General features: G+C 64.5%; 2 protein-coding genes across 8 annotated transcripts; both read right to left on the bottom strand.

Annotated features, from left to right (window-relative positions):
- Positions 1–262: 262 nt before the first annotated feature.
- Positions 263–6,395, bottom strand: NPDC1 (neural proliferation, differentiation and control 1). 5 transcript variants are annotated; one of them, XR_005364796.1, is made up of 9 exons: positions 6,186–6,395; positions 3,488–3,634; positions 2,282–2,416; positions 2,006–2,183; positions 1,848–1,914; positions 1,690–1,774; positions 1,536–1,615; positions 1,095–1,191; positions 263–657 (listed from the first exon to the last, which is right to left on the bottom strand). XR_005364796.1 is itself a non-coding variant. In XM_038548691.1 (9 exons), exons 1-9 carry the CDS (start codon positions 6,295–6,297, stop codon positions 646–648), a joined length of 909 nt encoding a protein of 302 aa, XP_038404619.1. In that variant the 5' UTR covers positions 6,298–6,395; the 3' UTR covers positions 263–645. The 5 variants fall into 5 exon arrangements, 3 of the variants coding, with proteins under 3 accessions (XP_038404619.1, XP_038404617.1, XP_038404618.1); XM_038548691.1 differs by having other exon boundaries at positions 2,010–2,183; XM_038548689.1 differs by lacking the exon at positions 263–657 and adding an exon at positions 773–936 and having other exon boundaries at positions 2,010–2,183.
- Positions 6,396–7,945: 1,550 nt separating this feature from the next.
- On the bottom strand, positions 7,946–13,218 carry ENTPD2 (ectonucleoside triphosphate diphosphohydrolase 2). Of its 3 annotated transcripts, none has more exons than XM_038546159.1 (9): positions 13,043–13,218; positions 11,701–11,818; positions 11,009–11,159; positions 10,684–10,843; positions 10,377–10,604; positions 9,655–9,909; positions 9,454–9,573; positions 8,634–8,768; positions 7,946–8,549 (listed from the first exon to the last, which is right to left on the bottom strand). In XM_038546159.1, exons 1-9 carry the CDS (start codon positions 13,157–13,159, stop codon positions 8,346–8,348), a joined length of 1,488 nt encoding a protein of 495 aa, XP_038402087.1. In that variant the 5' UTR covers positions 13,160–13,218; the 3' UTR covers positions 7,946–8,345. The 3 variants fall into 3 exon arrangements, with proteins under 3 accessions (XP_038402087.1, XP_038402088.1, XP_038402089.1); XM_038546160.1 differs by having other exon boundaries at positions 10,377–10,526; XM_038546161.1 differs by lacking the exon at positions 10,684–10,843 and having other exon boundaries at positions 10,377–10,434.
- Between the last annotated feature and the right edge of the window lie 1,525 nt (positions 13,219–14,743).

Raw genomic sequence — 14,743 nt, 5'->3', positions numbered from 1 at the left:
CCATGCCCCCCTACCCGCCCCCCCCCCCCCCCCACACACACATGCTGCAAGAACCCAGGGGCCTCTGTGGTTCCTGGCACAAACCCACACTCAGAGCCTGCATCCTGTTCCTTCCCGCCTTCTAGCCCAGGTGGACAATAGCAGAAATGGAGTCTGGGTGCCCACGGCCAGGTGTCTGTGGGTCCCCACTCCCCTCACAGCCCTGCTCTTTTTAGCATAGGTGGAATGGGAGCTTTGGGAGAGTGACACCAACACCAGACCAGCCTGGCCATGTACTTTACTTCTCCCTTCCCTACTTGAGACAGAGGTTTCAGTAGGGGAGAGGCCTACAGGAGGAAAGGATAGGGGTGATCTGTGTTGGAAGAAAAATGAAGTCTCTTCCCCAGCAGGGGGTGAGAAGATCCTTCCCAGCAGAAGCAGGGCACAGACATGCACCCCCCGACACCATCTCTGGGCATGCAGGAGGAAGCCCCAGACCTCCCCTACAGGGTCCATGCACCACACCCCAAATGATGGGATGGAGGTCAGTCTCTAGCATGCCAACATGACAGGTTTGAAACGTATTTTAATTGGTTTTGTTTCCAGGATTCCTCATCCATGCCTGGTCTCTAGGGTTCTCCCCAGCCCCTCACTGGGGGTTCAGACTCAAGAGGACAGCTGCAAGACGAAAGAGAAGGTCCCTGACAGAAGGGGGCTGAGTCTCCTTCGTAAGGGGTTCCCGCCCCCACCCCCACCCCACCCTGTGCCCTGGCCCAGCCACAAGCACGCCCACTGTCAGAACATGGTCTCTTTAATGGGACACTCGGAGCCCTGCCCTCCCTGCCCGTGGGCCATGCAGTCCGGGAGAAGGTAGCAGCAGCCTTCAGGTCACTGCGGCAGGGGTGCAGACAGCGAGGAGTGGTCGAACAGCGGGTTCCGGACCTCCATCTCTCCGGTCTGTGAAGGCCGGGGTCAGGTGGGCAGGGGTGGGGGCGCACGGGGAACGACCCCATCCCAGGAGATGGTTAAGTCCCTGCTGGGCTCCACTCCCCCAACCCCTGCCCCAGCCCCTCCCCCCCACCCCCCTACCCAGCCACTCCTGCCGCAGGACTCACTGGGGCCAGGCCCGGGCACTCGTACACGGTGAAGTCACCATCTTCGTTCTCCTCGTCTGAGGACAATGACTCCAGCTCCTTGGGCGGCTCTTTATGCCTGGGTAGGAGGCAGGATGGCTAGGTCCTCCCACCCCCTCCAGGTGCCAGGGCCCCGGACCATCAGAAGGGCTCTGCCCACCTGGGCCCAGAGCAGGGGGGGATGGCCGGTGCAGGGGCCGCGGGTGTTGTGACGGGTGCAGGGATGGGGCGGGGGCGGGGGGGGCTGCCCAGTGTAGGGGGGTGTGCAGGAGCAGGGCGGGGTGCCAGGTGGAGGGAAGGGCTGGGGAGGGTGTTGAGAGCAGGGGTGAAGGTGGGGGTGCCGGGTGCGGGGCGAGAGTTGTGACGGGTGCAGGGGGGCGGGGCGGCCAGTATGGGAGGGGCGGACGGGGTGCGGCCTCTCACCGCTCGAGGCACCGCATCTGCTGCCGCTGGTGCTGGTAGTGGTACATCTCGGCGCTGTGCGCTAGCCTCTGGTCGCCAGGCTGCGGGGAGACGGCAGGGGGGTCAGGGCGCGGCGGCGGGCGCCCGAAGGGCGGGGCGGGGCGGGGCGACGCACCGAGATCCCGGGCGTGGCGGGGGAGCCGGGCGCCTGCGGGGCCGCGTAGTCGGCCTTCTGGGTCAGGCGGATGTCTCGCTGCAGCCTGCGGGGAGTGGAGCCTGAGAGCCGCGGAGACGCCGCCCGCCGCCCCGGCCCGCCCGGCCCCCCGCGCTCACCTGCACCAGCACAGAGCGGCCACGGCGACGGCGGCCGCGCCGGCTACCGAGCTCGCCACGATGAGCACTGCGGGGAGGGGCGCGGTGAGGGAGGGCGGCCTTCGGGGCGGGGCTGCCTCCTGCCCACCGCGACCGGCCGGCCCTACGGCCCTACAGACCTACCGAGGACGAGTCCGTCACCGCGCCCGCCCCGGGGCTCCAAGGGGGAAATGTGCACCGGTACTGACGACACGGGGGGGCCCAAGGAGGTGTGGGGTGTGGGTGCAGGGGTTCCCCCAGTAGAGGAGGTGCCCAGGTTGGGGCCCTGGCGGCGCTCTGAGAGCCCCAGGGTGGCTGCTGCAGAGAGAAGGCAGGTTAGAACACTAGGACCAGCCCAGGGTCAAAGGAGTGGGGAGGCCCAAAGTGGGGCGGCGGGGGCTTGGAGGGGGTCTCACCAGGCTCCAGGTGCTGCTGTCCCTTGTCAGGCTGGGGCTGGGCAGCGAGCATGGGGGGCTGTGGCTCCTGATGGGCCAGCTCCTGGGCCAGGAAGTCAATCTCATCTTCTAATCGGGGCCTGGGCAGGCTCTCCCCTGGAGAGGGTGAAGGGCCATCAGGTGGAGAGGCCCCCAGCCCCTCGCAGGCAACACCAGCTGCAGGTGGCCCTTCAGAGCAGGTGCAGCCCATCCAGGAGCCAGACCTCAGGCCCAGGCACCAGTGGTGGCCATCGGACCAGGGAGTAGCCTCAAGCCCTGCCATCCTGAGTTGCTGTGTGGTGACAGCTGAGAGCGGTCTTTGTGAGCAGCAGCTTTCCCAGGAACGTGGGGGCAACAGCAATGGAGTGGAGGTGTTAGGGGAATGTGCAGAGGCCAGGAGAAGGGAAGGGGTGCCCCCACCCTACTTGCTACCCATGCATCACTCCATGGCTTCTCTACCAAGATAGGCAGTGACTCCTCAAGGAACGGGGAGAGGCCCCATTCTGCACGCACACACACACACACACACACACACACACACCAGTCAATCAGTAGGAACTGAGGGCAGCTGTTGGGACGGGGCTGGTGGCTGGGCCTCCACCCCCATCCGGGCCACGTGCCCCATAGTACAGATACTCTGCACAGCATGGAAGGAGCAGAGCACCTGCCACCTTCTGAAGCAGACCTGCACACGTCAATTCCTGGCCTCCCTCACTGCCAGGAACGTGTTCCTCCAAGAAGGTCCTCCTGCCCCACCAGACTTCAGCACCCCCAGCATCCCTCTGTAATGCCCCATCACACCTGAAATCATTCGGCACCTGGCTGGCTGTCCAGCATTCTGGGCCAAGATCGCCCGGTGAGGCACATGGATTGCACAGGATGAGTGAGCCACGGAGAAAGAGGGCGTACGTGGCAAGGAGGCCAGGCAGCAATTGGGGAACTCTGATTTCTCTTCTGGGATCATCTCAGCATTTCACACTGGACACCCTTGCCCTGGTAGGGAATAACTGCCCCAACCCTCAGCCTGATGCCAGGCTCTGAGATGGCGCTATTTGGAAAGATCACCAGGCCACTTGGAGACATAAGAGTCTCCAGTACCCAAGGAAGCCCAGGGGACCTAGGAGGTGAGGCTGAGTGGCAAACGTATGAGGGCAGGGGATGGGGGGAAGACACCCTTCTCTCCCATACCCACAGGCCGGCGCATCCTGGGCACACAGAGCCCTTGTGGGTCTTCTTGGAAGGGCTGAAGGCAGGGCCCACAGACATGCGCGCCTGGGGGGCACCGTGCCCGCCTCTTCAGGGCACAGTCCAGGCTCCCAGGACAGGCAGCTGCATCTAGGAAGGAAGCAGAAGGCAGAGCTGGATCACCGCCCTGGTCAGCTCAGCCCCTGCATGGAGGCGGTACTGCCCTGGCCCCCCTCCCCCACACAGTTGACCCAGGCTGGCCTGGCTCCGGCCATTGTTCTGGGCAGGCCCTTCCTCCCAAGAGCCAGAGATCAGGACCAGGAAGACAAGCCTTCCCAACACTTATCGGAACTCTCCTGCCCCACCCACTCCCCAGAGTTCTACCTCCAGGCCTGATTCAGCCCTAGACGGAACACTAGCTCTCCCAGCCGGGGCCAGGCAGCCCTCTAGGTCCTGCCTCTGGTCTCAACATGCCCCAAGCAAGCCCTAACCCCTCTACCCAGGCTGGGAGCCCTAGAAAGTGGGGCCACCCACCTCTCTCACCACATCAGGGCTGCCCTACAAGTCCCATTGTGTCATCCCACAGCCCTAGGGCAGAGCTGGAAGCCAAGGGCCCTGCAAGTGCCTACAGCCCTAGGCATAGATGGAAGATGGTCACTCTCCCTGTGTCTGGTCTCTGGCTTATCTCTGAAGCACAGAGAAGCTGGGTTGGGGAGACCTAGATTGGGATCAGCAAGCCATACTTGCCTGAGATACAGAAGCCAGACCAGGGTCACCCCCGCAGTCACACTGCCAGTGACTAGGAAGTCCCTGGGACTTTGGGCCCTAACTACGGTGTCCTGTATAGATGGCCAATGGGTCCCATCCTGATGCTGGGGGACAGAAAGCAGTAGCCCTCCAGCCCTCAGTTTCCCTTCTGGGACACAGAAGGCAAGTTGCCTCAAAGCTAGGGAATGCCCTAAGGCCTGGTACACTGGCCCCAGTTATGGGACAGCAGAGCTAGAGGACCCAGGGAGATACCCAGCAGGACTGTCAATCCTGGTTGAGGAGGCTGGGATGGGGTATATCTGGAGGACCAGACTATTCCTCTGGGCCTAGCCCCCACCCCCCATGGCAGGAGGGCCACTGGGGCCCAAGGTACGCGGAGGATCAAGGAGTGCTGGGCTCTGTCCTTCTCCAGACCTTGGCTGGGCTGACTTGGTTTCCTTGGTAACCTGACACTCCCAGCCTCCTCTCTGAAGGTAGGGCATTCCAGCAGCCCTTGCAGCAGGCAGACTCCCATCCAGGGGACCCCCACCCTATACCACCTGGGTCAGCAGGCACCAGTATCATAGAGCCAGCCTGGGGCGTAGGCTGGTTAAACGTTAAGCCTGTGCCAGCACATCACTCTGGACCCCACCCACCAGTTGGGTGCCTGGGGAGCCAGACAGTCCCTCTCCTGGTGCTGAGACCGCAGAGTGCCCAGGCCAAGGGTAGAGGCCTCAAGCACAAAGCTGCTTCTAGTGTCTGGGTTCCAGAGGCCTCCAGACATTCCCGGTTCCCCAGCCTAGGAAGACAGGGCTGCCACCCAGCTAATGCTGAGGAAGTCTCCCCTCCAGCCCTGGCGTGCAGGAAGAGATCTCCGGAATAGCGGCAGGTGGAGGGTGGCAGCACCACACCCTGCATCTGGGAGCAGCTGGGATGTCACCAGCCCACCCTAGGGGCTTAGCACACGGGCTACACTCCATTTCCTCAGGAGGCCCCACCCTGCATGCCCTAGAGCCAGGTTCTCTGCAAGCAGCCTTCATTATTGCTGGCCAGCCCCACTCTCCCGCTCTCCGGCTTCCTGTCCACGGGTGCTAAGCCCAGGAGGAAGCCTGCCCTGATGTGGCCTCTAGAGGCCACGCACACAGAACCACAAGGCCCAGGCTGGCATCCCAGCTAGGCCACATAGCTTCTTTGTACCTCAGTTTCCCCATCTGTAAAGTGGGCTAAAAATAGCCAGTAGTGAGTGAATGCATGAGCACAATCTCCCAGTTCAGCCCTGGGCTGGGATGCGTTTTCCATCCTGGGTTCCTGCAGACCTTCCCGCCTGGAGCCCCGGGGCCCATCTGGGAAGCAGGGAGGGTCTCCCAGGTCTGTGGGCTTCTCAAGCTCTGCCCTACCACCAAGAGGGCCCCCCAGGGCATTACCTCCTGCCCCCACTGGAGCCTGAACAAGCCCCTAAGCCTGGGACAATTCAGCCCCCACCCCCACCCCCACCAACGGCAGCAAAGCAAGGTTCGTGCCCAACACCACCTGAGGCCTGGGGACAGGCAGCCCAGCACCGCGACCCCGACCCCGGGACAGACGCTAGCAGCGAGGCCGCCAGACCCCTGGGGCCTCGCCGGCGCCCACGGAGCCCGGGAAGTGCACACGCACGGACGCGCGGACAGGCAGCCGGCGGCGGGCCCACCCGGACGGATCCGTCCTCAGACACAGACACAGCACCGGCCCACGGACCCAGAGACAAAGACAGGACGAGCGTGAACTTCAGGGTCGCCGCCAGGAGCCCCAGAGAAGGCCCGTGGAGCGAGCGGAGCCCTGCGGCGGCCGGGGCGCCGCGCCCTCCGGGCCAAGCCTGTTTACCGCCTCTCGGGCGAGGCGGGGCCCGCGGCGAGGGCGGCGGCGGGCAGGGCGAGGGCGCCGCGCAGCTCCGCGATCCCAGGCCGCTCTCGCTCACCCGGGCGGCCGGCGGAGGCCCCGCGCAGGGCCGCGCCGAGGACGAGGCCGCAGAGCAGCAGCCGCAGCAGCCGCAGGTGTCGCGGGGAGGGCGGAGGGACGGGTGTCGCCATCCTTCAGCGCCGCCGCCGGGGCAGCATGGCACCGCGCGGCCCGGGGCTCGGCGCGGGCGGCGGGCGCCGCGTCCGGGAGGCGGCGGCGGCGGCGGAGGGGGCGGAGGTGGAGGCGGAGGAGGAAAGGAGGCGGCGGCGCTGACGCTGCGGCAGAGGATCCGGGATGCAGGCGCGGCGGCGGGAGGCTCTCAGGGACTGCGCCTGCGCGCTCCACCTGAGGGGGCGGGCCGGCGTCTCCAGGTTGCGCCCCCTCCCCCCTCCCCCCTCCTCCCCAGCGCTCCAGGCCTCCGGGCGCCTCGACGTCTGCGGCCTCTGTGGCTGGGGACCTCTGTTCTCCTCAGGCCCGGCTAGGCTTGGGGGGGCCTCCCCGGGACACACTTCCCTCGAGTCCCCACTCTGTCGCCAGTTTCTACGCAGCCACCACCCCGCTTGGAGCAGGGGACCTGTCCCGGGCCTGGAGGCGCTAGCCCCGGGAGCACGGGGATACCCGGCACACACTGATGGACAGCTGCGTCCAAAGACGCACCTGGGCGCTCAGAGGCACCTGGTAAAGGCAAACACACGCCTGGAACGAGGCCGGTGCTGGTGAACACTAAGGTTGGAATGGGGCGGCTGCGCTCAGGGAGGCCACCAGGGGGCAAGAGTGACCTGGAGTGGCTGGTGAGGGATGGCTGGGAGCTGTCCACGGTCCCTGGGTGACAGCCTTCAGCTCCGGGAGGCCTCAGGACCACAGGCACCTATGGATGCACCCCCTTGCACTGTACCTGTTGCTCCAGAGAGCACACCCACGCATTCCACCTGGGAAACCTCCCTCTGCCTCACCTCACACCCCAGGCTTCCCTCAGAGCCCCGAAGACAGGGCCGGCTGCCCTCAGGGTTGTGGATGGCTGAAAACCTCCAGAAGGTGGAGATGTGTGAGTGAAGCTAGCACAGCCATTCTCCCCTCAGGGTGCTGTCCATCGTGTCTGTGCTCACTTTCTAGAAAGGCTGAGGAGCAGGAAGGCAGAGTAAAACCGTGCCTTCTCGCGCAGGAAACCAGTGCTTGGGGAGGAGGCTGCGGGAGCAGCAGGTGGAGGAAACTGGCATGTCTTGGAGATGCAGAAGGCCATACCCAGGCAGGAGGGAGCTGTGCCTCAGTGTCAGGGCACCTGGGCTTTACGCTGGCTCCTCTCACTGTTCTTCTCTGAGCAATGGGGCCCTGCACCCCCCTGGTCCTCATCTCAGCAGCCCCCCAGCACCACTTCCTGCCAAGGGTCTGCCCTGTCCCCCAGTCCCTTCCAGCAGACTGCTCTAGACAGCTGCCCTGCCCAGGACCCTCACTTCCACCATCTGTCCACTCTCTACCCTCACCCCCAGGCCAGCTCTAGGCCAGGGCCCGGGTGCCAGTCTTGGTTGGGTCACGGATGCCGATCTGGAGGGGCTGCAGGGCCCTGCTGGCCAGAGAAGACTCAAGAGACTCTGGGACTCTTGGGCCAGCCGTGGAGGAGAGCAGGATCTTCACCGATCCATGTCTGGGCCCAGAGAGGAAGGAAGGAGGAAGAGCCTGGGGCCACCCTTAGGACTAGCCAGGGCTCGTCCTGGCCAGCTCAGCTGTGGGGAGGGAGGACAGGCAGTGGCTCCGGCGCCCCACCCTATGAATGTTCTCTGCTGCTCTAGAAAGTTTTTATTATAAAATGTTCACAAGTAGGCACTGTGTTCCCAGAGCGTAGGCCTGACCATCCTCCTCCTGCAGACACAGACCCCACAGAGTGCGGGGGCTCCAGGGCCTAACTCGCTGAAGTTGTGGGCTGAGGGCTGCGGGGTGTCTGGGTCCTGGGTGCCAGGAAGGGGGGTGCAGGAGACCGGGCAGGCTTGGGGAGACTGCAGGGAGCTGGCCAGGCCTAGATTCACTGTTGTTCACCCACTTGGGCCCCTGTGGGCTGCATGCCAGCATCCCTGGCTCAGTGGGGGTGACACTGGGGGGCAGAGGTGCTGCGGGTGTGTGGAGTATGGTGAGGGCACCGGGGGTAGGAGTGGAGCGGCGACAGGCCAGAGCCACCAGTGTGGCCCTAGATGGTACTGGACAACTTGGCAGCGCGCACCCGACGCAGCAGCAGGACAGCAGCGGCCAGCAGGATGGCAGTGCAGAGCAGGACCAGGGCCACCCAGGCGCTGAGGTCTGTGCCCTTGCGCATTCCCGGTGGCTCGGCGGGGATCAGGTTGGTCAGGTTCAGCATGTAGCCAAGCGCCCAGCCCACCGTGGTATCCCCGGCCTGTGGGCGACCCGCAGGCCTCAGCTACTCCATACAGCCCCAAAGGCCCCGCCCCTCTGTGCCCTGCCAACCACAGGCTCCCACCTTCTTCTGGAAGGTTACCCCACGGAAGGTATGCTCCTGGAAGCCATAGCCCTGGCTCAGCAGCTGTTGCACGAATGTGGCCACCGCGCAGTAGTCAGGCAGGCGGGCCTGCTCCCCGGGGACCCGGGCCTGCAGCTGGGACATGAAGGGAACATTGTTGGGCCAGTGACCACTGGGAGGTCTCAGCCCAGAGGACAGGTGACCCTACCCCAGCACGGTCCCCCAGAGGCCAGCCCCTGGTGGAAATTTCCCTCCAGGACCAGCAGTGTGACCGCCGATGGCAGTAGGCACCCCTGCCTTGGAGGTGGACCTCAAGGAGACCCCAGGGACAGCCACCCAGGAAGCAGCAGGCCAGCAGCAACCGTGTGTGAGGTCAGGGGCACAGAAGCACCAGACCTTCAGTGTGGACCTTGAGCTAACCTTTTGCCTCCCACCTCTCCAGCCCCCCCCCCACATCTGCCTGAGACTAGACTTGGAGAAGACAGGATGGGCCTTTGCCACCACCAGAGCCCTGAGACAGTGTTTCTCGCAAGGTTTGGCAGGCACCCCATGCTCCACCTGTGAAAACACCGCTTCCCTTACTTGGCAGGTGTCTAACTATAGTGGCAGAAGCCAGAAACCTGCAACTTTTCTTCAAAGCCTCACTCCCCTGCCCCTAAGCTCTGCTATTCCTATTCACCCCACTTCACCCCATGCGCCCTGCTGCCGTAGGGCCTTTGCTCTTCCCTCTGTCCTCCCAATCTAGGTTCTGGGCCTCAGGGCAGCCCAGTGCTGTCCAGGCCCCTTGGCACAGCCCCAGCAGGGCACGGGTAGGGCTTACCTCACTCCATGTCTGGTTGCAGATGGTGACAACCGCAACTTCTAGCTGCTGCAGGGTCTCCACAGGCAGCCCCATCACGGTCCTCAGGAAGTCCACAGTGTAGAAGAAGGCAGAGAAGCCCTGCGAGGAGGGGACAGCCATACCTAGGACAGACCCCACCCACAACAGGGCACCCGCCCCCAGCCCCAGACCCTCACTCACAATGAAGTTCCCAGCCACAGGGGGCTGGAATATGCCATTGAAGGAGCATTGGGAGAAGTGGCAGGAGGAGAAATTGAAGAGCTCCAAGATGAGGCCACGGCAGAGGGCGGGGTCGCTGGTCCCCGACAAGTTGACCCTGGTGCTGCCAGTGAAGGTCTGGGGCCGCTGGGCCACAGTGCACGGAGACTCATACACGTCTTGAAGGAGCACTTGGCTCGAATAGCCCCTCGGCCAGCAAGGGTGGAAGCCATAGGTCTGGGAGGAACGCAGGGGTGCGTGAGGCATCAGCCCTACACCAAGCACTGCTGCCACCCCCAGCCCAGGATCCCTGAGAGCCCCCCAGAGGACCCGCCTGAGGAATCTCCCATAAGTCCCACTTTGGCGGCATCACTTCTGTGCTCAGGGCCAGTCACGGCTCCCCATCATCTGACAGGACAAAACCCACCCCCCGGCCAGGCACCCCTGGCCTCTGGATGCCTGGCCCTGGGCCTCCTTTCCCCCTAGCCAGGCACTCACTAGACCCACCCCCACCACGTGGCTTTTGTGTGTGCAAGATCCTTGTGCATCTGTCCTGCCAGCTGAGTAAAGCCCAGCTTTGGTTCCCAGAGCGGCCATCCTCAGTCCAGGCTCCACTCTGGACTCTTGGCTCCTCCCATCCCTTCTCACCCCCTTCCCCCAAGGAGGGCACAGTGGGAGCAGGTGGGCCAGGGGTGGTGAGGCACCTGTAGTGCACCAGCCAGCAGCCTCAGGAGGACCTGGTCACGGCCATAGCAGAGGAAGCTGTGGGTGTAGACACGGTAGTGCTGGCCGTAGAGCCGGAGCTGGACCTCATTGGTGGGATCCTCAGCTGGGCCGGCCATCTCGAAGGTGATCTGAGTGGAGGCGCCCCCCAGGTCCATGGCCCCCAGAGTCCCCTTCCTTGGCCGGAACCACTGGCCCACCCAGCCATACTGTGGGGAGTGGAGGTTGGAGTCAGCCAGTGGGTGGGCCGCACGCCCCCTGGCTCACTGGGCTGGCCAGCAGGCCCACCTTGATGAAGTTCTCCAGCAGGTAGTTGGCGGTCACCCAACCAAACACACCCTCGTCCTGGCCCGAGAGGATGTGGGCACCACGGAAATCAAAGGGATACTGGGTCAGCGTCTGGGTCACAGCCGCAAGCACATTGGCCGAGGCCTCTGGACTGGTCAGTCTGGAACACAGGGAGGACTCTGAGGGGTGTCCTCCCCAAGTAGCCAAGGTCCTGCGGCTGGGCGGCATCGTGCCTGCCCAAGGCCACTGCTGAGGGTGTGCGGGGGGCCACCCTGTGCTGAGGCTCTTGTAGAAGTCGGGCAGGTCAGGGGGCGGGCACACTCACTTGAGCAGGCGCATGCCTGCTGTGGCTCCCAGGTAGAGGGGCGTGCCCACATGTCTCTCTCTGGGAACCTCCTGAAGTGCCTGGTCCAAGCATTCAACCAGGCTCTGGCCAGCCCTGGAAGGGTTGTCTGCGTAGCTGGAGATGCCCCCTCCTAGAGGGAGACGGAAATCGGCCCCAGCCTGACAGCAGCCCCTGGGTAAGCCATGGGCCAGGAGGCTCCTGAACCAGGTGGCAGCTTAGACACACCTTCCCAGCTCAAGCCCTCAGAGACAAAGGGACCCACCTGCCTGTGGGCCACCCAGTCCCTGAGGCTGCTGCCTGCCCCTGGGTGTGCACACAGGTGCCAGGATAAAGCACTAGGCATTGTCAATACAGCTTAGCCTCCTAAAGGGCTTTCCTGGGCGTGCCAGTCTTGGGCTGAGAAAGGCCCATGTCACCCAGTCACCACCTGGGGCTTACTTTCTAGAATGAACTGCCCTCAGCCTCTCTTTTGTTTTTTGTTTTTGTTTTTGTTTTTGTTTTTGTTTTGTTTTGATTTGTTTTGTTTTCAGCCTCTCTTTTGGAAGCTCCTGCAGCTCCCTCCTGGAGCAGTCCCCAGTGGCATCAAGCAAAGGGGGCTTCATGACCTCGGAGGCTAAGGCAGGGAGAGCCCTGGAGCCCCTACGATGAGGGGTACCCAGAGGGGATCTTACCGTGCACCTCACAGGAGCTGTGCTGGCCCACGATGCCTGTGTCATTCTTTTTGTCTGCAGGCCACTTGTAGATGAACATGGATGTGTGAGAAGAGCCAGCGTCCAGGACAATGCCATACTGGGGAAGGGAAGGGGAGCGGGGGTCAGCTGTAGAGGTAGGGTCCGGGGCCTTAGGGCATGTCCTTTGGCTCCCCCCAGCTCTCTACCACACCCCACCCCACCCCACCCCGTGGCAAGGTTGGAACCCCAGAATGAAGTACTGGGGCTCAGGCGGCAGGGACAAGCAAAGAAACACAGTTTGGGTGGGGAGAGAATAGGGACCGGGTCAATGGCCAGCAGCCTTTCCTCTTCTGACTGCAGGAACCTTCCTGGCAAGGGCAGGCTAAGGGGTTCTGTCAGGGTCAGAAGGGTCTTGGGACCACCCTTGGAACCCTGTCCCGAGGATGTGAGGTCCCCAGGTTCTGAAAGAGAACCCCAGCTGCAGGAACCCCCTCCACCCAACTCTTTCTTCCTCCTTTCTGTCCCCACGTCTCTGACCTGAGCCCAACCTCAGGGGGTCCTAGAGACACCCCCTCCCTGAGCCTCAAAGGCAGCACCAGTGAGAGCTGGGTCCTGCCCAGCTGAGGGGCCACATGGGCCTTCCCTGTGATTGCAAGAAGGGCCGGGATTCCAACAGTGAGAACCCCCTGGAGAACATGCCCTCCTGAGCCCGGAAACAGGCCACTCCCACCTTCTGCCCCACCCTGGGGACTGCAGCATCAGCTGGTCAGGCCCCACCAGCCCCAGCCCCCTAGTGCTCCCCTTGGCTACACGGCACCCATGCCTGCAACCTCCTATCCTGGGCTCCTGGAGCTTAGAGCTCCCACATGCCCATGCCCCTTCACACAAGTTCAGGAGCCGTGGGACTCCTGGAGACCCGCCTGGGCCTCCCCAACTCCAACTCCTTTCGGAGCAGCCTGGGGCACCCTGCCTGGTGGCTCAAAGGGCACCCCGCCACTGTCAGGACTTCCAGGAGGGTGGGGAGGGGTCCCTGAGCCCCCATGCCTGTGGCACCTCGTCTGGAGCCTGGAGCAGATGCGTCCCCGGAGCGCGCGGGGCGGAGGACCCTGGTCCAGCCGCAGCCTGGGGCACCCGGGGCTGTATCTGAGGAGCGGAGAGGCAGCCCCCACCTCCCGCCCCGGCCCCGCCCGCGCGGGCTCCGCTGCGGCCACAGGGGAGCAGGGCGGGAGCGGGGGAGGGGGGTTCCCCGGGTGGACGTCGGGCTGCCACGCGGGCGCAGCCTGGCCCCGCTGGACTCCGAGCCTCCGGGGGCCGCGACCCCGCCCGCTGCGGGCGCACGCACCTTGAGGGCGGGCGGCTCCCGGACGTCGCGGGTGGGGACGCACAGCAGCAGGAGCCCGGCGAGGCCCGCCGCAGCCAGTAGCAACGGCGGCAGCAGCGACAGCACCTTCCCCGCCATGGGCCGGCGCGGGCGGACGAGGCGGCGGCCGAGGGGCTGCGGGGCGCTGGAGGCCGAGGGCCGGGGCGCGGGCCGGGTAGGCGCGGGGGCGGGGCGCGGACGGGCACGGTCCACGGCTGGCCACGCCCACTGGCCGCCCGGGACCGCCCAGGGCTGCCCGCCCGCCTGGCGACCTCCGGGCCAGCCCCGCAGGTGAGAGAAGCTGCGGCAGATCCCATCCTCCCCACCCACTCCCGGGCGCCCTTCCGGGCCCCCACCCTGTTTCTTCCTGGCCGCCCCGGCCCGCCGGGAGCCTCATACCCCCAGCCCTGTCCCCCTGCCGCTAGCGCTGGCCACCCGGGGCTGCCTGTGGACACGCGGGCATCCCTGGGGCAGAGGTAGCTAGGGAGCCCCAGCCCTGTCCAGGGGAGTCCTTGGGCTCGTTGGCAGGAGGCCTACGTGGAAGGATGGGCTGCACTGGCCCCTAGACAGCCTTGTTCAGAGGACCAGGTGGCTGGAGTGGCCAGCTTTTCCCTGGCCTGGTCCTGAAAGAAGGAGGCACTGCTAGTGACAGGAACCACGTGGGGTCCCAACTGGATCCCTGCCATACCCTCAAAGCAGTAAAGGGCCAGCCGGTCAGTGGTGCACACCCAGCCCTAGGCTGCATGGCAGGTTGCTGCAAGTGTAGGGTCAGACCTTGGGGACACCAAGCTCATCCTGGTAGGGCCTACCCTTCAACCTGGGGGGTGCTGGGAGCTCAGAGCTGAGCAGCCAAGCAGCACGATGCCAGAACTACCTTACACAGCCCTGGTCCCAAGGTGACAGGTGAGGATGCAGGTAGAGAAAGGGGCAAGATGGCCACAGTCACAGCGAGCTGAGAAAAGAAAACCCCAGGTCGTGTGGAGCAGGCCCTGCCTCCTGGCTCAGAGCCTGGCCCATCCTTGATGCTCCCTTCACCTGGGGAGGAGGGTGCCTGGAGCCTGGACTGGGGAGTTGGGGGTGAGGGGAGCAGGAGGAGGATCTCCTGTGCACAGATCAAGGAGGAAAGGGAGAAGGTGCCCCAGAGCTGGTCAGCAGCTCACAGGTCCCTGGATGCCAGCTGGGATGGCCAAGGTGAGTACTCGGCCAGCCCCAGACCTCAGCTCTGCCCTTGATCTCAGAAAATGTCTGGCCTCTATGCTTTGACTCCCCACTCACCCTGTGTGCCAGCCTGGCCAAGCATCTCTCCTTTTCCTGGCCAGGGGCCACCCCCACTTCGTGCCCTGGGCAAAAGAGGAATTCCAGCAACCAAGCATCCCTGGGGCCGTGTAACAGCAGGGAGCCATGTGGTAAACCCACCCAGGAGGGCCAGGGACTGGGGGCAGGGAGGTGGAGGGCCAAGAGGGTGGCCTTTGGTGGGGGCAGGGTCTGGGCAGCACTCTGGCTGGCTGGAACCGGCAGAGACAATTGGGCTGGGAGGCTGTCCAGACTGAGGGTCTGGTGTCACAGGCCCAGCAAAGAGGCTTTTCTTTCAGCTTTGGACCCCAACAACAGAAAGGGTGGGAGCACCAGAGATGGCTCAGCCTCCTCACAGCCCTAGCTGGCAGGGCCCCAGCAGAGTCTCTG

Source organism: Canis lupus, chromosome 9 (genome assembly GCF_011100685.1).
Source record: "Canis lupus familiaris isolate Mischka breed German Shepherd chromosome 9, alternate assembly UU_Cfam_GSD_1.0, whole genome shotgun sequence".
NCBI lineage: Eukaryota > Metazoa > Chordata > Mammalia > Carnivora > Canidae > Canis > Canis lupus.
The sequence above is the reverse complement of the archived record's forward strand: the minus strand, read 5'-3'. Positions and strand labels throughout refer to the sequence as shown.

Coding starts and splice junctions, on each gene's coding strand:
- NPDC1 (XM_038548689.1), bottom strand. CDS start 6,297: ATGGCGACACCCGTCCCTCCGCCCTCCCCGCGACACCTGCGGCTGCTG. Junction 3,635..6,185: donor GGCCTCCGCCGGCCGCCCGG/GTGAGCGAGAGC, acceptor CTTCCTTCCTAG/ATGCAGCTGCCTGTCCTGGG. Junction 1,616..1,689: donor CCGCCACGCCCGGGATCTCG/GTGCGTCGCCCC, acceptor GTCTCCCCGCAG/CCTGGCGACCAGAGGCTAGC.
- ENTPD2 (XM_038546159.1), bottom strand. CDS start 13,159: ATGGCGGGGAAGGTGCTGTCGCTGCTGCCGCCGTTGCTACTGGCTGCG. Junction 11,819..13,042: donor GGGAGCCGCCCGCCCTCAAG/GTGCGTGCGCCC, acceptor TCCCTTCCCCAG/TATGGCATTGTCCTGGACGC. Junction 9,910..10,376: donor TGCTGGCTGGTGCACTACAG/GTGCCTCACCAC, acceptor CGTTCCTCCCAG/ACCTATGGCTTCCACCCTTG.